The sequence below is a fragment of the Balaenoptera physalus genome, assembly GCF_965194825.1.
Source record: "Balaenoptera physalus genome assembly, chromosome: 1".
Classification (NCBI taxonomy): domain Eukaryota; kingdom Metazoa; phylum Chordata; class Mammalia; order Artiodactyla; family Balaenopteridae; genus Balaenoptera; species Balaenoptera physalus.
In genome coordinates this window covers 97,354,155-97,376,555 of record NC_138882.1, presented here as the reverse complement: position 1 = coordinate 97,376,555, position 22,401 = coordinate 97,354,155, and the positions used below count along the sequence as shown (strand labels likewise).

The 22,401-nt window shown below is 37.8% G+C and overlaps 1 protein-coding gene and 1 long non-coding RNA gene across 2 annotated transcripts in view; both read left to right on the top strand.

The window, feature by feature from the left end:
- The window catches only part of CAPZA1 (capping actin protein of muscle Z-line subunit alpha 1), a 49,104-nt gene extending 31,120 nt beyond the window's left edge, over nucleotides 1–17,984 (top strand). Inside the window, exons 4-10 of the mRNA XM_082460157.1 lie at nucleotides 722–785; nucleotides 5,710–5,916; nucleotides 9,055–9,134; nucleotides 10,095–10,173; nucleotides 12,609–12,680; nucleotides 15,598–15,660; nucleotides 16,369–17,984. Of these exons, the coding sequence (XP_082316283.1) occupies nucleotides 722–785; nucleotides 5,710–5,916; nucleotides 9,055–9,134; nucleotides 10,095–10,173; nucleotides 12,609–12,680; nucleotides 15,598–15,660; nucleotides 16,369–16,509 (706 nt within the window). The 3' untranslated portion in view covers nucleotides 16,510–17,984. The remainder of the gene's footprint in view (nucleotides 1–721; nucleotides 786–5,709; nucleotides 5,917–9,054; nucleotides 9,135–10,094; nucleotides 10,174–12,608; nucleotides 12,681–15,597; nucleotides 15,661–16,368) is intronic.
- LOC309660279 lies at nucleotides 793–5,018 on the top strand. The gene is made up of 2 exons (XR_014263316.1): nucleotides 793–3,062; nucleotides 3,335–5,018. It is a non-coding gene; the product is annotated as an uncharacterized lncRNA (long non-coding RNA).
- Nucleotides 17,985–22,401: the final 4,417 nt, after the last annotated feature.

Sequence of the window (22,401 nt, the reverse complement as noted above, 5' to 3'; positions counted from 1 at the left end):
CATTTTCATTTTGTCCTTGTCCTCAAAAACATTAGATTGGTGGTTGGTTGGTTGGTTGGTTGGTTGGTTGGTTTTCTTGTCTTCAAATCTAAATACTATATAACTTTCTAGGCCCCCTGTTCTCTGGTTTTATCACTGCTGTTCTTTACTCTTCAATACAAAGTACTCCTTCAGTTACCGTCTATCCAACTGGCCCAGAGTTCCTCTGTAAAGAGGAAATCAGAATTGGATAATGACTGGGCAAGTGTGGGGTGGGGAGATGGAACAAGGATTTTGATGCAGAGCAACAAATAATTATTATGAAGGCATTTGGTGTGATATATAATTTGTTTAGATTTTAGCTGTAGAAAATGTTTTAAGAATTGCTGCCTGGGAAAGTCTACTGCCCTGTCCATACTGCTTTTTCAGAACTCATTTTGGGACCAGATCCTACAAACCTAAAATTTGCACAGCATCACTATAATTGCCATAATGAACGATACCCCAGTTATACATTCTCTTTCACTGTTCTGTGAACTACCTTTTTTTTCTTTCTTTTGGCTGCGCCACATGGCATATAGGATAGTAGTTCCCCAACCAGGGATGGAACCCGTGCCCCCTGCAGTGGAAGTGCACGGTCCTAACCACTGGTGGACCACCAGGGAATTCCCTGAACTACCTTTTATATTTATTTATATATAATTCTTTTCTCTCTCTCTTCTTCCTTTTTTAAAAAAAACAGTGCATTTGCCCAGTATAACATGGATCAGTTCACACCTGTGAAGATAGAAGGATATGAAGATCAGGTAATAGTTGTTTCTATTAGATAGACTGTGCCTGGAAAGTAGTAGAAATACTGTAAAACAGATGTCTGAAGATAAGATGCTGAATAAATTCATGTCTTAGTATTCTTAGCTTTTGTAAGTATTCTACATATTAGGAAATTCTTCCTCCCTCTGAAAATACTAGGAGTTTCTTTGAAGAGAGAGCTGTCCCTAACAAGAACAGTAAAAGTAAAAGGAATTGAGTTTTACACAAGTTTTCCAGCTGTCTCTAATTCTCCTTGGTAAGAATAACAGGAGACATTATATTTAACGGGAAAACAAGAATTCCTGTTCCGATACAGGAACAAAGCAAATACATATTCCCATTTTTACCACAGTTATTAACATTATATGAAAGGGCTTTACAAATTCATTAATGTACGCTTCAAAGGCAATATGGCACCAAATAGCAAATGCCTTTTAAAAGTCTGAATCCCCTTTGAACCCACAAGTCCATAGAATTTATCCTAGGGAAATAAGTATATAAATGTGTAAAAAGATTATTTGAAGCAAGGTTTATGATAATGAAAAATTGGGAACAATCTAAATGTCCAACATTAAATTAAATATCTGTAAAGCAGTTATACTCCAATAAAGATGTTAAAAAATTTTAAATAAATAAATAAATAAATAAATAAATCTGTAGGCCAAAATTCTATGTAACCATTGAAAACTGATAGAAATATTGAACTGGGAATATGTTCATGATATATTAAGCTAAAACATAAAGCAATATGTAGCATTATGCTAGTTTATTTTTTAAATAGATATTTAAATGAACAGTTATACTATATTAGAATCTGCATCTTAAATTCTGTGAAAGGTACATCTTACTTTATGTGCCACTAAGAAAGAAAAGACACTGTCAATTAAACTATGACACAGTCCTAAGATGCTGTCAAGTTTAAGATGTATCCCATTTTATGAGATGTTAAATCATGAGGGGAATGTATGCATCTTTAGACTCAGAAATAAAGTAGTATATAGATGTGCATAGAAATGGAAATGTGGGAAAATATACACCAAAATGTTAACTCCCTATGTTGGGATTACAGGATTACTGTAATTTGTTTTGTTTGTTGTTTTTTGTTTGTTTTAGTTTATATTTGTGCTTATCGTTATTTTCTCAATGAAACTAGATTAATTACAAGTATAAAAGACAAAAAAAATACTGAAAAGTAAATGATAAAGATTGCTTACAGTTGATATTGTATACTTCACTAATACAGCGGAATTATTGAAGTAATAAGGTCTGTGTCCAGATACATGATATAAGAACATTCCCATATACATGCGGTAGCCAGCTTAAAAATGTAGTCAAAAGGAGATCACGTTCTTAGCCACAACAACAACACATTACCTAGACATAAAAGGAAAATATGGAAAGACGTTTGAGTTATTAAAGTAGATGCCATCACTGCATATAACAGAAAATCAACTACAGTGGGTTAACTAAATAGAGACTATTTTTGTCACATAAGAAATCCAGAGGTAATATTTTGGGATGTTATGGCAGTTCCATATCATCAGAGACGCAAGTTGCTTCTAGCTCTCTGTTGTGCCATCCTTATGTATGGTTTTCATTATCATGTTCTCAAGATAGCTGATCCATCTCTGGTCACTGAATGCATGTTCCAGGAAGGAAGAAGGAGGAAGATGCAAGAGGTGCTATTGGCTATTCCAGAAGCACCTTCCACTGATAAATTGTTGCCAGAATGCATATCACTTTATCATTCCTAGCTGAGAAGTGTTGTCTTTTTAGTTGGACATACTGCCTTCTTGAAAACCTTTGAGGTTCTATTAGTAAGGAAAAGGGAGAGAATGGATATTGGATAGGAAACAAGCAAGAGTCTGTCACACAGTTCATATACACCCACCCACACGCACATTTTAATCAGAGAAATGAATGGAAAATTAAATAGATGTAAATGCCACATTTCTGAATAAGGAATATAAATAATATAGAAAGTTTATCCGATTTAGAAATATAAATAATATGTGAAGCTTTTTCAGATAGACTCCATATAATTCCTAATGACAATTGTAATAGACCATACAGGCTTATTCTGATCAAAAACAGCAATGAAGGAAGACTAATGCTAGCAAACATAAAGACATAAAGCAATGATAGTGGAGCCTTAAACTAAGTAACATAAAATAGAAGGGAAAAGGAAATAATTGATAAAATGTATAAGTTTATCTAATTTTGATTTCCAAAGCCAACTGTATACCTAGATTAATTCCAAGTGTAGTTTAAAGGTTAACTATTTTCTTTTTTTTTTTTTTTTATTTATGGCTGTGTTGGGTCTTCGTTTCTGTGAGAGGGCTTTCTCTAGTTGCGGCAAGTGGGGGCCCCTCCTCATCGCGGTGCGCGGGCCTCTCACTATCGCGGCCTCTGTTGTTGCGGAGCACAGGCTCCAGACGCGCAGGCCGCTCTGCGGCATATGGGATCCTCCCAGACCAGGGCTCGAACCCGCGTCCCCTGCATTGGCAGGCAGACTCTCAACCACTGCGCCACCAGGGAAGCCCAGGTTAACTATTTTTTAAACATAAAATTTTAGTAGGAAATGGAAAGAGATTCATAACTTGCGTAATGATGAAACATTAGAAAAGTTTATCAAAGAAAGTGACTTCTGCAAAATAAAAAGATTTTAAAAATAAGATTTAAAAAGGAGAAAATATGTACCTCAAACATAATAAAAAGGTTATTCAAATACCTAAGGGTGATGCCAAGAGTTCAGTGGATAAATGAGCAACAGACATGAACCAACTGTACCCAATTGGAGAATACAGAGCAAACTTGAAAAGTGTTAGATCACCTACTAATAGTAATTAAGGAAGTACAAATTAAAATTTTAATGTGAATATATTTACCTTGTAGTTACAAAAGTTGCAAAATTATAATGAGAAAGCTTTATGAAGGTAAGACTAAGGAAATAGTTTTATGTATTTTTCCTACTGTCATTATAAACAAGGTTTGTTTTTTTTTTTAAAGAAATTCACGTTCTTTTATTTATTTATGTATTTATTTATGACTGTGTTGAGTCTTCGTTTCTGTGCGAGGGCTTTCTCTAGTTGCGGCAAGTGGGGACCACTCTTCATCGCGGTGCGCGGGCCTCTCACCATCGCGGCCTCTCTTGTTGCGGAGCACAGGCTCCAGACGCGCAGGCTCAGTAATTGTGGCTCATGGGCCCAGTTGCTCCGTGGCATGTGGGATCTTCCCAGACCAGGGCTCGAACCCGTGTCCCCTGCATTGGCAGGCAGATTCTCAACCACTGCGCCACCAGGGAAGCCCATAAACAAGGTTTTTAAAGATAGTCTGATGATAAGGACAGAAATCTCAAAAGTAGGAATTCTTTCCAAAGAATTCTTTTTAAGGAGAAGACTTTTTTATGGTAGAACTTATAGTGGCTTTCAATGGTAGAAACTGTAACTAGCTTAAAGCTCCTTCAATTCAGAAATGATTAAGTATACTATGGTATGTATAATGAGATATACATATAATGAGATCGTATATAGTTAATTTTAAATGGTAACTGTGTCAAAAGACAAATGGCAAGTTAGGGGAAACTATGTGGAACTCAAAACACATGCAAAAGGATAATCTCCCTGGAGTTCAACTAGAAAAACACCAAAGACTCAGTAGGAAAGTGGTCAAGTTAGGTACACATAGTTCACCAAAGTGGAAATATAAATGACTTTTTTTTTAAGGTGAAAAGAAATGGGCTTGTACCTTGGTACAACATCCTGTGATAGATGGCAGTTTGTCGATCTCTATCAAAATTATGAGTGCATTTACCCTTGACCCAACTGTCCTGCTTCAGGGAATTTATCCCACAGGTGTGCTTGGCACATGTACGTAATTTGTACATACGAACATACAAGGACATTCGTTGCAGTATTGTTCATAACGGCAAAAGATTAGAAACTACCCAAACTATCCATTAATAGGGGAACTGGTTGAATAAATTTTTGTACACCTGTACAATAGAGTCATACATGGCTATAATAAACAAGGAAGTTCTCTAAGCAGTAGTATGGAAAGATCATCTAGATACATCAGATTTAAAAAGAAAGAAAGAAAAAGTACAGTATAGTATTCTAGTTTCTGTGTAAAAGAAAGGGGTGGAGAATTCGAATATTCAATTCTATTTGTAAAAAAAAAAAAAAACAAAGAATAATCTAAATCAGAAATCGGCAAATTTTTTCTGTAAAGGGTCAGATAGTAAATATTATCAGCCTGTGGGACAAAGAGTCAGCCTTGACTACTCAGCTCTGCTGTTGTAGTAGGAAAGCAGCCATAGACCATACAAAAACAAACAAGTGGGGCTGTGTTCAACAGAACTTTATTTACAGAAACAAATGCCACCTCATGCATAGCTTGCCAAAGACAGCTCTTGCTCTAAATTAATAAAATCAGTTACCTTTCTGTGGAAAGGGGGAATATGTTGGGAATTTGGTGAATGGGAGATAAAGGTGAGAAAAAGATTTCACTTTATATAGTTTTTGAACCATGTGATTTATTGTATTACCTATTTTAAATGCTAAGTGTAATGACTCTGGAAAAAGTTCATGAAATATGTGAAAAAGGAATACAAAAGTGTACATATAAGTTATGACAGTTATATATATATATACATAGGTTGTATATTAATCAGAAACCAAGAAATGAAGGGTATTGTTAGGATGGGGGAAATGTTGCAGTTTAGAGTTGACTTACCCCAAAACATAATATTTTTATAAAAATAAAAATGTGAATTGATTGAAAAATCAATTATGAAAGAGAAATCTGACTAAATGAAAAGTTAATCGTCTCCAGAATTGTATTTGTTTGTTTTGTAAAATGTGGCAAGAAGAACTGTCTTTTTTTACAGAGTTACTTATATTTGTAATTATTCTTTGGAAGGTCTTAATTACAGAACACGGTGACCTGGGTAATAGCAGATTTTTAGATCCAAGAAACAAAATTTCCTTTAAGTTCGATCACTTACGGAAAGAAGCAAGTGACCCCCAGCCAGAGGAAGTAGATGGAGGTCTGAAGTCTTGGAGAGAATCCTGTGACAGTGCTTTAAGGGCCTATGTGAAAGATCATTATTCCAACGGCTTCTGTACTGTTAAGTATCTGCCTGCTTCATTATTAGAGTGTTGTTTTTCTTATATTTACCTTATCATTTGGAGGCTTTGGCCAGCCACAAACATCTCTTCTTAGTTACAGTCTCCTCTGCATTTTATTCCCTAAATCATTTTTGAAAGGGGTATAAATGGAAAATTTTATATTGAAAGTTCTTTCTTAAAATCTCAGTGCATAAAATTTTTATTTTATTTTATTTATTTATTATTTTTTTAATTTTTTGGCTGCACCGTGCGACTTGCAGGATCTTAGTTCCCCAACCAGGGATTGAATCCAGGCCCCAGCAGTGAAAGCACCAAGTCCTAACCACTGGACCACCAGGGAATTCCCTGGTGCATAAAAATTTTAAATCTCAGTGTATCCTGTTTCACATTTGTCTTATTTATTCATGAGAAATTGCCCTATACCCATCAAAAAAGCTTTTTATAAAGCTACTTCTGCATAGTTTAAATGATTTCATTGGAAAGTCAAAACTATTTGAACTAAACAATTTTTTAAAAATCGAAGGTAATTTTGACTTTCTTTTAATACGTTTTGGTGGAAAAAAAGATAAATTTTGGTTTTATCATGATTTCTCCTTTGTAAAATTGTGACATTATTAAAGTGTTAGAATATTAATGCTTAGAAAGTGTCTGACACAAAGTAAGCTCTGAATAAATGCTGGTTATTATTGTATGTTTGATTTGTTTTTGTTCCTGTTTTTTTGTTTTTAAATAATGGAGAAAACCTATTATGGTGGATAAGTACAGAATTACATTTTGGAACCTAGTAATGCAAAGGGAGACATGATACACACACTTTTTTAGAAATTGACTATTCATTCTTAAATATACTTTCAATTCATCATTTATTACCTATTCAAAATTTGTCACTACTCATTCTTAATTTGGAGAGCTTCCACACTGAGTAACTCTACTGTGTCTTTTTCTCACTTCTCTTAGCTAATAAATGAGCTACAGAAAGTCATGGAATTATTCTAACAGTGTCTACTGTACTGAAGTGTCTTATATCCTCAGCTGTTCTGCTTAGTAATTCTTAATTTTATCTCAGTAATCCCTGATATTTTCTATATGCAGTTGACCCTTGAACAATGCAGGGGTTAGGGGCACCAACCCATCGTGCAGTTGAAAATTCAAGTATAACTTGTAATAGGCCCTCCATGTCCGAGATCCTTTTGTATCCATGGTTCTGTGTCTGTGGATTCATCTAACTGTGGGTCAACCAATGGTGGATCATGTAGCACTGTAGTATTTACTATTTAATAAAATAGTAGTTCAGACTAGTGTTGTTCAAGGATTAAATGTACTGTGTTTCAAAACTTTCCCATTGTCCTTAGGCATCTACTCCTCCACATTTTAATAGGATTGAGAATGACATGAGATCTTTTTATTTCTCGTCTTTCCACACTCAGAAATCTTCCCTTTCTTCCATGTACTTGAATCTGAGGAAGAAGGATCCATATTCTTGATTTGAAACAATCCTATCTACTTCAAGATGTCTAATTGTGACTTTGTTTTCTCTTCTGATGTATAGTTCTCTTTACCCAGAAATATTTTTATTTCTCCTGTCCTTAAGTGGGTTGGGTATGGGGTGGGGGAGGACATTTCTTCAGTCAAGATAGTAATTCCTGTAAGTTACTTCTCTTTCTTCTCCTCCCACCTTGCCCCTCCTCCCTCTCCTCTGCTTCTCCCTTCCCGCATCTCTCTCTCTGCTATACAACCAAACCATGGAGCATTCTGCTCCTACTAGTGCCTTCCTCATTACTTACCCACTTCTTAACCCTATGAATTGTGGCTTCAGTCCCTACTCTACAAAAACTGCTCTCTGAGGTTATTAATGATTCCTGAATTGCCTGACCCAGTGTCCTTTTCTTGGTCCTTGACTTTTGTATGGCATTTCACACTGAGGCCATCCAGCTACTTCTAGAAATTATCTTTTCTTAGACTGCTATGTCAGTACCCTTTAATTATTCTTACTCTGTGTCTGCTTATTTCTTTTCCTCTCCCCTACTTTTGTAAATGTAGGCATTCCCCATTGCTGTATTTCTCTCTCTCAAAAACTCGTAGTTTATTTAATGTAGGGGAAGTTACAGAATTTGGTGTCAGAAAAGCAATGGGTTTGGGTTCTACCTTAACCACTTTCTGAATGACCTTGGGCAAGAAGCTCTATGAACTTCAACTTTATCATCTATAGATAATAACAGTGTGTTTCACTGTATTTATTAGAGCAAAAGGAAAATAAATATAAAAACATTTTGTGGACTGTAAAGCCTTTTGTTTTTTCTTTTCCTTGGTGATCACATTTTTGTTCACCTCTCCTACACTACAGAACAGTTGGTATTTCTAACTCCTAGCTGGACATTTCCATCTGAATTTTCTAATTTGTTAATGACACCACTGTCTTTCTAGTCACCCAAGCATGCAAGTACTTTGGCCCCTTCCTTTCTCTTGCCCTTCACTTGCAATATATTGCCAGACTTTTGATTGTGCTTCTGCATTCTTATGCCCATTGACACTACCTATTTTATTGCCTAGATTAATTATGTGGCCTAACTTTCAACTTTTCTCCCATTTTACTCTGTACACCAATATTGATTATTATCCCCAAATAATAGTTCTGGTCATGTTGTTTTGGTTTCTGTCCGTTGCCTGTAGAATAAAGTCCAGTCTTCTTACCTTACATCTACTACTACATGGCCCAAATCTACCATCCTATGTTATCTTCCACAGTTCCACTTCACGCACACCCTCTAACCTGACAGAACTAATTACCATTGAGTCATTCACTGGACCAGCACCCCCGTTTCCTCCCTGAACTGCCTACTCATCTTTATTCTCAGTCTCTACTTATCAGAATCTCATCTGTCTTGTAAGGTCCATTCCAACTGGTACCTCTCTTGTACCCTAAACCTAAGCAGTATTTCCTTCTGTATTCATTGTACCACTGTCTTCTCTAGAACTTAACATGTGGTTTGTGTTCATATTCCATGAACTCTCTGAGTTGTAAGCTCACCCTGTTTGACTCTTCATCTCCTCCAAGGATTTAGCACACTGCTTTTGTATAGTGTTTGTTGCTTAAATATGTTTTCAAGAATCTAACTTTTTTTTTTTTTAACTATAGGTTTATGCTAAAACTATAGATGGGCAACAGACCATTATTGCATGTATTGAAAGCCACCAGTTTCAGCCTAAAAACTTCTGGTAAGAAAGTAGATGTTCTCTTCTTTTTTTAATCTAATTTATATAGAAAAGAAACCAAACCAGCAGTTGAGAATTGTTTTTTTGTTTTTTATAAATTTATTTTATTTTTATTTATTTTTGGCTGTATTGGGTCTTTGTTGCTGCACACGGGCTTCCTCTAGTTGCGGCGAGCGGGGCTGCTCTTTGTTGTAGCGCGTGGGCTTCTCATTGCGGTGGCTTCTCTCGCTGAGGAGCACGGGCTGTAGGCGTGGGGACTTCAGTAGTTGTGGTGCGCGGTCTCAGTAGCTGTGGCTCGCGGGCTCTAGAGCACAGGCTCAGTAGTTGTGGTGCATGGGCTTAGTTGCTCCACGGCATGTGGGATCTTCCTGGACCAGGGCTCGAACTGGTGTCCCCTGCATTGGCAGGCGGATTCTTAACCACTGTGCCACCAGGGAAGCCCGAGACTTGGTTTTTAATCTAACTAGCTTGCGATAAGTTATCTGACTTAGAGGCTTCAGTTCCCTACTGCAGAATGAGGGATTTGGATGTGATCATTTAGATTTCTTCTAAGATTTTATAATCTATCTTTCAAACATTACTCTTACATTGAGTGAGAATAAGTGATTAATAAAGTACCCAGTGGAAAGTCTGAGTTTTACTTGAGTTTGTTTAATAATACTTGAGTTACTGCATAACTCAGTGGCCCATCCATTTGTTTGTGGAAAAGCCTCTCATGAGCAGAATAGGCATGGTTTTCTACTCCAAGATAAAAAATGAAAAGTGAAAGTCAAAATAACTTAGAAAAGGCTTATGATTAGGCCAGTTGGCTACAAACTTACATTCGAGTGGATAGAGCCTTGGATTTGTCAAACTGGAAATGACTTGTTTCTTTTTTTTCCAATTTCCCCAATTCTCTGCCTCAGTGGCAAATCACCTCTTTCTTATTGTTAATTCTACAGTGTTGTGTGTGTGTTTTAATAGGAATGGTCGTTGGAGATCAGAATGGAAGTTCACCATCACAGCATCTACAGCCCAGGTGGTTGGAGTACTTAAGATTCAGGTGAGATCCCAATATTTTAATAGGCCATGTTAAAACATCACATCTTTAAAACAAACATGCAGGTTGATATTTGTTCTGACATTAGAAATAAGGAACAGCTATATGTAGATGCAAAAGGAGATCAATGGTAAATAGAAATAGAAGTTGAAGCCTCCTTCCTAGGGAAGTACTGTAGTTAAACAGAGCTATTCTGGGTTGATAAAGGATAGTCATGTGAAGTGTACTGCTTGCTTGTTATTTTTCTCTTTCAAAGATAACCTAAGATCTTTTCAGGAATTATCAAACAGCAGTTCTACGAAAGAAGAAAATAACTAATTATTAAGAAGTGACTATATAGCAGCTACTGGAACTTACATAGAGTCTTTTATGTATCTCATTTAAATGTGTACATATACATATACTTAAGGTTAACTCTTAGCTCTGAAGAAAGCTACATGAATGGACTTGTTGTTTTGTTTTATTTATTTATTTATTTTACAGTAATGACAGGTTTTAAACCAAGAAAATAAAACAGAGGAACTAGAGAGAATGGCCACATGTGATAAACCAAGCAGAGTAGATTTCTAATGCTGGTGTCAGGACAGACAGGCAGGTGAATAAGGAGCTTATTAACTCATTTGATGCCTATCTGGATTGAAGTCTTCTGATATCCTAACAGGTTTGACTTTCAAAATTCATGGTGATTTAATTCTTAAGCCCAACTAACTCTGAAGTCAGATTAAATAGTTAATGATATCTAAGAAGATCAGTACCTAATTTTACCTCTATTATACTGTGGTTAAGTCTTGCTTTAATAACAATTAGCAAGAGTTGCCTTTTTAAATGGTATAATTTAATCAAAATATACATAGGAGATGTCATCTGTAACCACTTTTTTCGTACATACTGATTACTTCCTGCTGCAGGTAGCTGCACCTCTTTTCCTGGGAGCTTCTCCTAGCTGCAGGAGCATTCCCAACTCAGATGAGGCAAACTGGAAGTATTACATTCATAGCTCTGGCACAGCCCTTAGTGCCATTCAAAAGTTGGTGGGTAAATCTGCCAGCTTCTTCACCCCTCAGGTGGGACAACTCTAAAGCATGTTCTGCGTAGTCTTCCAGAGTCCAGTGCCTGCAACTGTAATGTGCTCCTTAATGCACCTAGAACACTTCCTTGCCTTCTGTGTCTCATTTCCTCAGTCCTTACTAGTGCTTCCTGAGATTACCTCCGAAATAAATTTTATCTCACAAATCTTCATCCCGGGGTCGGCTTCTGGGGGAGCCCAACCGAAGAAAATATATTGTTCTATATCTATTGACTATGTCTGTGAGTAGCCCTATGCTCTAGACCTCTTGTAACTGTGGCATCAGCATTAACCTGGCAGCTTACTATAAATTTATGCAAGGAAATTTATTTTCCTCCTAGAAGGAAATAAGTTACTTGTGTTTCAGCTTTGCCAAGGCAAACCTATAAATTAAGAGGGCACATCACAGAGGTTTCTGGTAAGACTTTTACAGCAGGGCCCAGTACCCAGACCTCATTTATAACTTACCACAGACTGGCTGATCACACTTTGGGGGAAAGCTTACTTCATTTACATATCTTTTAAAAATCAGAGTGAGAGTTATTTGGAAATGTCATTAAGATATTTAAACCTTTGGTTATTCTATAAGCAAAAGGATAGCTCTGGAAAGGCAACAGTTTCTGAGGATTTACATTGATGATAGTCATGTTGAAATTTTTATTAGCAGATGAAACCTAGGAAAGGTTTTGTTACTTTTGGTGACTGTGACTGAACCTATCTTGTAAATTGCTGAAACTTCCTGAGCCTTTACATCTAGTTGAATGGTTAGTCTGTCTCTTGGGTAATCCTCCTTCTTGCTAATTGTTATCATAATTGTAGTACCCCACTTTGCCTTACATCCTCAGGACTGCTTTTGCCTTACTTATTTTTGTAGCCTGATTTACCAACAGAATATTTATTTTTCAGTCCTGTCTTTAACCCTCAATCAAGCTTTTCCTGCACTTGGTCAGATCTACTTAACCAAAAACGATGATGGTATATATAGAGAGATGTGTAAAGGATTAGGATCCATTAAAATTTCTTGGTTTTCACAGAGAAAAACTAATGTTAATTGATTTTATTTTAATACTTTTAAGAGTGAAATCTTATTTAAGATCTTTGTATTCACAATGCGTAGCACAGTGTCTGGAAAGCAATAAGCCCATAATAAATGTTGTTTATTAATTAATAATGAGTTTTCCCTGCTAAGGAAAGAGAATTCTTAAATTTAAGTCTTCTGTGAATTTTAACCACCATTGTAAATTACCATTGGTCATATTAATTATTTGCTCAGAGTTGATAAGTTTGGGGATGGCTGAAAGCATGGATTTGTGCTCTAAGCAGTAAGTTTCTATGTGACCTACATAACTTGCTCAAACATTGTCTCACACAGGTTCACTATTATGAAGATGGCAATGTTCAGTTGGTTAGTCATAAAGATGTACAGGATTCAGTAACTGTTTCGGTGAGTGTGGAATATTTAATGTCTGTCTCACTTTCATCTTGTTTTTCTTTTAAAAAAATTAGTTTTGATCCTGAGTACTGATTCTTTGTTTTTCTTTTTTTTGTTTTAATTTATTTTATTTATTTTATTTTTGGCTGCGTCGTGTCTTCGCTGCTGCACGTAGGCTTTCTCTAGTTGCAGTGAGCGGGGGCTACTCTGTGTTGCGGTGCGCGGGCTTCTCCTTGCAGTGGCTTCTCTCGTTGCGGAGCACAAGCTCTAGGTGCACAGGCTTCAGCAGTTGTGGCTTGCAGGTTCTAGAGTGCAGGCTCAGTAGTTGTAGCACACGGGCTTAGTTGCTCCGCAGCATTTGGAATCTTCCCGGGCCAGGGCTCGAACCCACGTCCCCTGCATTGGCAGGCAGATTCTTAACCACTGCGCCACCAGGGAAGCCCCTGAGTACTGATTCTGCCACTAGAAATTTAGGTTGTTGTCACTACTTTGATTTTGGCAGCCTTTACTTTTTTTTTTAAGCACTTTATAAGAGATTCTACTTTTTTATATTTTTAAATTTTTATTGAAATATAGTTGATTTACAATGTTGTGTTAGTTTCAGGTATACAGCAAAGTGATTCAGTTATATATATGTATGTATGTATATATATATTCTTTCTTTAGCTTCTTTTCCATTATAGGTTATTAAGATACTGAGTATAGTTCCCTGTGCTATGCAGTAGGTCCTTGTTTTGGGCAGCTTATAATTGTTAGTATGTAACCAACCCGTTTTGTTGGTTGCTTGACGTTAGTTCACAGTCTTTGACTGAGAATAGTGATAATGGCTTTAGAGAATTCAGACTTCTTTTTCTTTCTCAGTTGTGAGATTTGCTCAAGGAACAGCAATATCTTCAACTGATAAATACCAGGAGGAAGGAAAGTTTGCCAAACTAAACCTTAGAGGGGTTATCATTCATACATTCTTATCATTAGAGAAGCTGAACATTTTTAGGAATATTCAATCAAACAGTATTGTGTTCCATACCTGGAAAGAAGGGACATAATTTTTCGTGCATTCACAGTACTTCTTTATATTCCTAGAAGTTACTGAGCACTCTCAAAGAGCTTTTGTTTATTTGTGTTGTATCTATCTACCTTCGTAGAAATTAAAACCGAAAAATGTTAAAAATACTTATTTATTAATTTAAAAATAACAATAACAGGGACTTCCTGGCAGTCCAGTGGTTAAGACTGTGCTTTCACTGCAGGGGTTGCAGGTTTGATACCTTGTTGGAGAATTAAGTTCCCACATGCCACACCACGTGGCATGGCCAAAAAAAAAAAATCTAAAGCAAAAATAACAAACCCATTACTTGTTAACCTTCACTTCCACAATAAACAGCTGTATTTTCCAAGTTAAAAAAAAATTAGTGAAAAGAATGTCATTGATTTACATTTTCACAAAGTGTGTAATGTCTGACTTAATAAAAGACAACTGGATTCTCATATGTGCTTCACACATTAGCCCTCAAAAAGTAATGAAGTCGGGGGCTTCCCTGGTGGTGCAGTGGTTGAGAATCTGCCTGCTAATGCAGGGGACACGGGTTCGAGCCCTGGTCTGGGAAGATCCCACATGCCGTGGAGCAACTAGGCCCGTGAGCCACAACTACTGAGCCTGCGCGTCTGGAACCTATGCTCTGCAACAAGAGAGGCCACGATAGTGAGAGGCCTGCGCACCGTGATGAAGAGTGGCCCCCACTTGCCACAGCTAGAGAAAGCCCTAGCACAGAAACGAAGACCTAACATAGCAATCAATCAATCAATCAATCAATAAATCTTTAAAAAAAAAAAAAAAACCTTGACATAAGTGAATCCATTTAAAAAAAAAAAAAAAAGTAATGAAGTCGGGACTTCCCTGGTGGCGCAGTGGTTAAGAATCCGCCTGCCAATGCAGGGGACACAGGTTCGAGCCCTGGTCCAGGAAGATCCCACATGCCGTGGAGCAACTAAGCCCATGCGCCACAACTACTGAGCCTGCGCTCTGGAGCCCGCAAGCCACAACTACTGAAGCCCAAGTGCCTAGAGCCTAAGCCACTGCAATGAGAAACCGACGCACCGCAACAAAGAGTACCCCCGCTCACCACAACTAGAGAAAGCCCGTGCACAGCAATGAAGACCCAACGCAGCCAAAAATAAATAAATGAATTTATTTAAAAAAAAAAAGTAATGACGTCATCACACATTCATAGCTTCTATGAAACTACACTGTACACACATGAGAGTGAGCGTGGAAAAGGCAATTAACTGTGTCTTAGTATTATTATGAATAGAAAGTAGTTTTGACTCTTTGAAAGGATCTTGGGATGCTGCCCTGGGCATTAAATCTCACCCTCTTTAATTCTGTTTTACTTAATTGTGAAAGAGAGAGATTCAACTCATTTTGTACCCAAATCATGTAAAGCAAAATGTGATTGATTGGCTTAGAGGAGCCTCTGAGCTTAGAATATCTGACTGATATGTCTGAGGGCATTGTTTATATCATCTTAAACCAGAGATATTTTCAAGGCATAAAAATTTCAAGACATCATGATATCTTTTGGGCATACTGTAGTAGATTGGAAAGAAGTGTGGGTTTTTTTGATGAGGACCTGGATTTGGATCCCATCTTTATCATTCAAAGGCTGTATAATTTTGGTCAAGTCACTTAAGAGGATTCTGTTTTCTCAGCTGCAAAATGGAGGTGGTAATAATAACATCTATTTCACAGGGTTGTTGTGAGAACCAAAGATAATGTGAATGGGAAAGCTTGAAAAACTAAATTGTTATACAAATGTTAGTTTAGATGGACTTACTTTTTAGTATTTTTTTATTCACTGCTTACTGAATTATATTCACTGCTTAAGAATTTTTAAAATTCTTATTTCCCCCTTTTCCTCTCTCTATTTAGAATGAAGTCCAAACTGCTAAGGAGTTTATTAAAATTATAGAGCATGCAGAAAATGAGTATCAGGTAAGATGATTTGAAACTGATTTTTCTAGGTCTAATGCCTTATTTTGCTTTTAACATATTTTGTTAGACTTCTCTCTCCTTTGAACATAAATATACATGTTGTTCAGTGTTAGTAAGAGTGGAGACTTTGCAGACCTTCTTGCATTCTGCTTACAATCAAGGTTTTGGCATTGGAAGGTACTACAGATTTCCCTTACTATCCCAAAGTAGAGCATTCCTATGAAACCTTTCCTAAGTCCAAATGGCATAAAGCAGAGAAGCAATTACCTTAGAACACATCTTGCTATCAGATGCACAAGTAATTGAGGTACAGCACAGATGCTCACAGACGCAGTTCACAGCTCCAGCTTGCTTGATGCTGAGCTGCTGAGTGTAATTCCCGAGGAAGGAGCTTGGTGGGGTCACTGTTACTGCTCATGGTGCACCCTGCCCCTGTAACAGCCTCACTGCAAAACAAATGCTGAACGCTGTTTTTGCTTTTTGCTTTGGTAAAAGCAAAGTGACATAAAGCAAACTTTGGAAAAGCGGGGGATACCTGTATAGCCCTTGCTTTAGAAATAACATAGGTGGGCTTCTTAACCTGCTTCAGAGATTGGAGAAGTGCTCACTAGAAATCTTACAGCCTGTATGTCCTTAGGGGACTCAAGCATGTCCTTTGACTACATCTGGTTTCTGTTCAAGCAACTTATTTTCAATTATCTATTGCAGACAGCAATTAGTGAAAACTATCAAACAATGTCAGACACCACGTTCAAGGCCTTGCGCCGGCAACTTCCAGTTACCCGCACCAAAATCGACTGGAACAAGATACTCAGCTACAAGATTGGCAAAGAAATGCAGAATGCTTAAAGGCTGAATGTAGGATTCTTCAATACATGGAAAGAAAGGATGCAATGTGTGGTCATATGATAAATAAGTGATTTATAAACAAGAGTGATATTTTGCTAGGGCTTTCAAAGTTAACAGGTTTTCTAGCCTCATGGAATACTGTTGAACCTATAGCATTGTCTTGATTCTTCTGTGTTTTCTGCCTGGTAATTTTCTGTTTTCACTATATCTACTTGTAAATCTTTTTTTTTTTTTAATTCTGCCACATTTAATGATGGAGAGAGATATCTATCCTGGAGTCATTTTACTGTTTAGAAAATTTTCCTAGCCATGAAGCCCTGTTACTGACATAGACAGGTAATATGTTCAGTACTTTTCTACCCAGTCCTTCAAAGCACTTCTGGTACTTCAGTGGTTTTTACTGATCAACCAACAGCTAAAGAGGCTATGCTACAAACTACAGCTGAATGGAAGACACATTCATCCTTCTCCCTCCAGTTGCTTTGATCATCATTTATAGCATCTCATAACTATAGTTTCAAACATCTGGATTGGGGTTTTTCAGGTCCTTTTTGGAGACAAAGGAAGTTTTCTGGAAATTCCATTATAGCCAGCTTCTCTGGGGAAGTTGTTTTTAAATCCAAAGACTTGAACCACATTCCCTACAAATGAACGTGTTTGCTTTTTTCCCTTCCATCATTGTTTCTTTCCCATCTAGTACCATTATAGTTATAGACATGTGCATTTTTAGAAGAGTTTTACCCACTTATTATTATTTTTTTAATATTCAAAAACTGCTGACATACTAGGGATATAGTAGAGTATAAAACTTGAAAAAATGCAGATGTTGAAGGAATAATAGGTATCTTGTGCTTTAATACTTTGTGGCAGAATTGGACTATAAGCGAATGAATCAAACAACTATGTTAATCACAAACAAAAACTAAAAATGAACCAAAGTGAGAAGGACAAAGTTCAGACAGTATCTTTCTATTGTAACCTGTTATTTAAGGGACTACTAGTGATTTGTTCTAAATAGGATGTAAAACTTTTTCCAAATTACTTCCTCAGTCCTGCCTGCCAACTCAAATGTAACTGTGATATAGCAACCCTTCCCAGGTTTATTGGCAGGTACAGGTGTGATCTCAGAATACACAGGTAACATAGATATGATATAACAACTGGTAATGGTGGATTCATTTACATTGTTTACACTTCTATGACCAGGCCTTAAGGGAAGGTCAGTTTTTTAAAAACCAAGTAGTGTCTTCCTCCAAATACATGTCAAAAGAAGGGTTTGTGTTTCAGCTTTGTTTCTGCTTGGTAATACAGTCAAGCAAGAGTTTATTTCCAAGTGACCCATTGAGCTGTGTAAGCATTTTTGTTTATTTCAAATAAAATATATTTGTATTATTTGTCATTCATACTATCCATCCATACCACACTATCCTCTGTATCAGGTAGTCCAATAGAAATATACCTGTTTTGTTCTTAAATTGTCTGAGTCTCTCCTTTTTGAGCCAGTCTCTTCAGCCCTTGTTCTCAAGGTAAGATTTGGAATTGATCTTATTTGATGAGAATGTTCAGGGTTTCTGAAATTGGTTTCTACCTTCAACTAGTATAAATTCAGTGACTATCCAAAGACTTGGAAAGAACAGCTTTTTTTTTTTTTTTTTTTTTTTTTTTTTGGTGGCCATGCCATGTGGACCACAGTTCCATGACCAGGGATTGAACCCATGCCCCCTGCAGTGGGGAGCGTGGAGTCTTAACCACTGGACCACCAGAGAAGTCCTCCCCCACCTTTTTTTCTTTTTTAAAGTTTGAGCAGTTTCTCTATGGATCATACTGCTTTACACTCAGTGGCTACTGGTGTTTCAAAGGCTTTGTTTTGGGGTTTCCATTTCTGTCAAAAAGAAAAATCTAGTTATCTTCTCTACCTATCACTCAGAAAACAAGGCCCAAGTAATTATAGTTACTAGGTAGGAAGTAGAAGTGAAAGAATCCCTGCACCGTGAACTTGGGTAATATTTCACATCAACTTAACTCTAAATGCTGCATTCTTTCCATATGAGTTTAACTTGCTTACAGACACGTGGGAAAGGCTTCTGTCCTGTTTCCCAAAATGGAACCAGAGGCGTTTCAGTGCTTCACCTTCCATTCAAGGCCAGTTCAAATTCCCACCCCTTTGAGGGACATTTAGGTATACTACACTATGTACTTGTAGTACAGGTTCAAGCATTCTGGCCTTTGCCTTTAACTTACTAACCCCATCGGCCTGCCCCATTGATTTCCTTAGTCCATACAGACTTTTGTAAAGACTCAATCTCTTGGCCATCTAAAGCCCTTGGTTTCTTATAACTGGGAGGAAGTCAACTCTCCTTGCCAAGTCCTACACAGACCTCCTGATTTCCTTAACCTCCTTCAGCAGAGTATTTGCTTGAATTGTGTCTATTTTATCCCACTGCTGAAATCAGCCTATGGTATCCTAGGGCAAAAGTTTCCCAGCCAGAGGGAGAGGAGTTTTCTGTGAGGCCTCACTCCTATATTTGAAATTTTGAAATTACACTGCTGAAATTTTGAAATTACTGTTTCATTTCTGCCTGGATGGTTGTGCTTCTGTTAGTTGCCTAGCTCTAGTGCCTGTTCTTTTTTTTTTTTTTTAATAAATTTATTTATTTATTTATTTTTGGCTGCGTTGGGTCTTCGTTGCTGCACGCGGGCTTTCTCTAGTTGCGGTGCGTGGGCCTCTCATCACGGTGGCCTCTCTTATTTTGGAGCACGGGCTCTGGGTGCATGGGCTTCAGTAGTTGTGGCTCGCGGGCTCTAGAGCGCAGGCTCAGTAGTTGTGGCGCACGGGCTCAGTTGCTCCACGGCATGTGGGATCTTCCCGGACCAGGGCTCGAACCCGTGTCTCCTGCATTGGCAGACGGATTCTTAACCACTGTGCCACCAGGGAAGCCCTGCCTGTTCTTTTTTATAAACTAGAACTCATCTAGATTCATGAGATACTTAGCAAACCTTGGCACATTTTCTCCAAACTCACAAAAGACTGATACAATCTGAATGCCAATTTATAAATTCATAATTTAAATAGAACTACCAAGCGACTTACTACTTGGGAAATCAAAGAAAGAAAAGAAGACTGGTAAATATAGAACAAAACTGGCTGGTCCCATAAGATAAGCTGAGCTAACTAAAATTCTCGCTCGAACAGAGTATATATTAAAAAACAGAGTAGGAAATTCCCTGGTGGTCCAGCTGTTAGGACTGCATGCTTCCACTGCAGGGGGCACCGGTTCATTCCCTGTTCCAGGAACTAAGATTCCGAAAGCCGTGCAGTGCAGCCAAAAGCAAAACAAAAAAAACAGGGTAGATCTAAGCCCTCTGAGGGCAGAAACCAAATGTATCAAAAAGCATTCTTACGTATGTTGACTCATTTACTGTGGTTATGTTCTGTGAAGTTGCCAGCAAACACTGAATTAGCACATATTGAAACATTGCTCCTAGAGGAGATACAGAGTTAGGTTCCTGCAAGCTTCTGGTCACAACATTTTTGTCAACCGATCAATACATAATCTTGGTTTATTTGTTTTTATTTAAATCACCTTATTTAATATTCATTTTTATTCATTAACATTGAACTCACACTGACAGCTAATGCTATCATAGGAACTTAACATGGGAATTTTCTCTGTAAGGGACATCACAGCCTTCTTAAGAATACTAGGCAGCATTTCAGCACTACGTAGGCTTGGGGACCATTTTAAGCAGTGAAATCAACAAAAAAGCACAAAAAAACGTGACCACAAAATAGACCACGAAAAGGATTTTTATTATATGAGCCTGAAACAAGAAAACAGGACATGGCCTTGTTCCACTTCAGCTGGGAACATGCACATTGGGCAACTCAAATTTTTTTTGCCACTGCACATCCACAGACGACTACAAAAGTGACACAAATATTGATTGGGGGGTTCCTAATTTTAGTGAGTAGGTGAATTTGCAAATACAAAATCTGCAAATAACGAGGCTCAACTGTACCTGCCACAGCCATTCCTTTGGTCTGTGGTAGACTGACCAATTTCAGCATCTCAGTTTAAGGGCTGTTTCTAGTTGCCTTAGAGTACAGTCTTACTGGAATACATAAAGTTAGAGACAGTTCAAATGCTGAATTGTAGACTCCAAGTAACTATAGAGTAACGAGAATTTTGAAAAAACCAGGGCTTTTAACATTCTTCTCCAAAGTATGGTTATCTTCGGAGGCTCTAGGTTTGTTCCAGTAATGTCATTGGCCAGAGTTAACTTTCAGATTGCCTTCAGTGCTTATTTAGTCCCAAACTAAAATCAACCTCACTACTTTAAAGTCAGATACTTATAAGTACAGATGGATTTGGGGAGGCTTCAGGAAAGTGAGACCTGAGCTGGTTGTGAAAGGTGGGAAGGAAGACCATTCTAGCCATCTAGACAGTCACATGTGAAAATAACGATTACAACTCCAAGGGAAGTGGATTTTTACAGACGAAACTGGTTTAGAGAGGTTCCCTTGTAACAAAAGCCACATAACATCACATTTTCACCCATTTTTTACTATACTACAGCTATTTGTGTATGTTTTGTGAACATCCAGGAGACAGGCATAAATAGAGAAGGGGGAGGTTATGTACTCAAGAATAATGGGGGCTTAGATTTGTGGATCAGAATGGAGCCAGGATATGGGGATATATGTATACATATAGCTGATTCACTTTGTTATACAGCTGAAACTAACACAACATTGTAAAGCAATTATACTCCAATAAAGATGTTAAAAAAAAAAAAAAGAATGGCGCCAGACATTCAGTTTGGGTATGGTGGGTGATAGGTTTTTGAAATGGTAAGTAACAATGCAGTTCTGAGGAGTTCACTCTCTTTAATACTCAGGCCTCACCAGATAACTGGGGGAGAAAAAAGATAAAATCTTTGGCTACATTCCTAGTATTTCCCCCTACTTTGCATAAGCAATTTCTAAGACAAGATTTTCCCCTGTTCTGTTTTCCCCCCTTCCTGTAGCTTTGGTTCCCACTGACATTGAATTTCCTGTTGCTAAAGCCTGTTTTTCTTGGCTTTAGTTGGCTGTTGGCCTGGGAAAAGGTACAGGGGTAGCCCAACTGGAGCATGATCTGGGTTCTGGGCATTCTTCACACTAGGTTAGAAAGAGCGTGTGGCTTCCTACAGGGAATTACTTCGGAGAACAGCACCACCTTGGATATATTTGGAACTCTGGTATTTTTGTTTAAAGATTTTTTTACTGTAACTTTTATTATCTTTGCTCCATCCTAGTGTATGTGTTTTTGTTATTCAGAAGATAAATAGATGCTGAGGCTTGTTTTAGGTTTGTTGTTGTAGCCCTACCCCCTTTAGTTTGTCTTAACAATCCGTCTTCTGAAACTTCTTTTACTTCTCTTCCTGGTACTGATGCTGTAGCTATTAACCATTTATTGCCTGACGTAACAGTCTCTTGCTCTCAAGAAGCTAATATTTTGATGACTAGGGCAACCCTTAGCTAAATACTAGTAACAATTAAAGAGTAATACAGACTGGAGTGCAATTAAGTGCCCAAATATGTGGCTTAAGCCTCTCCACATAACGAAGCCTATGTGACAGAGAAAAGTAATGACTCTTCGTCCCAGCGGAGTCCCTTGTCCCTCCCTCCCACGCGTACTCACCTTTATCAGAGACACTTGGTTCTTTCCCCCCAAACTTCTTGGCTCTTACGCCTTCCTCCAAGCGTCTGAAACCCCGAGAAGGGAAAATGGGGGAGGGAGGGGGGGCGTGCCGCTCGCTTCCGTACTTGCCTGTGTCCCAGGCTGTCTGGGGGAGGTGTTGGACAAGCCGCCCCAGTCCAGCTGCAGCCGACCCAGGTCCCAGTCCCTG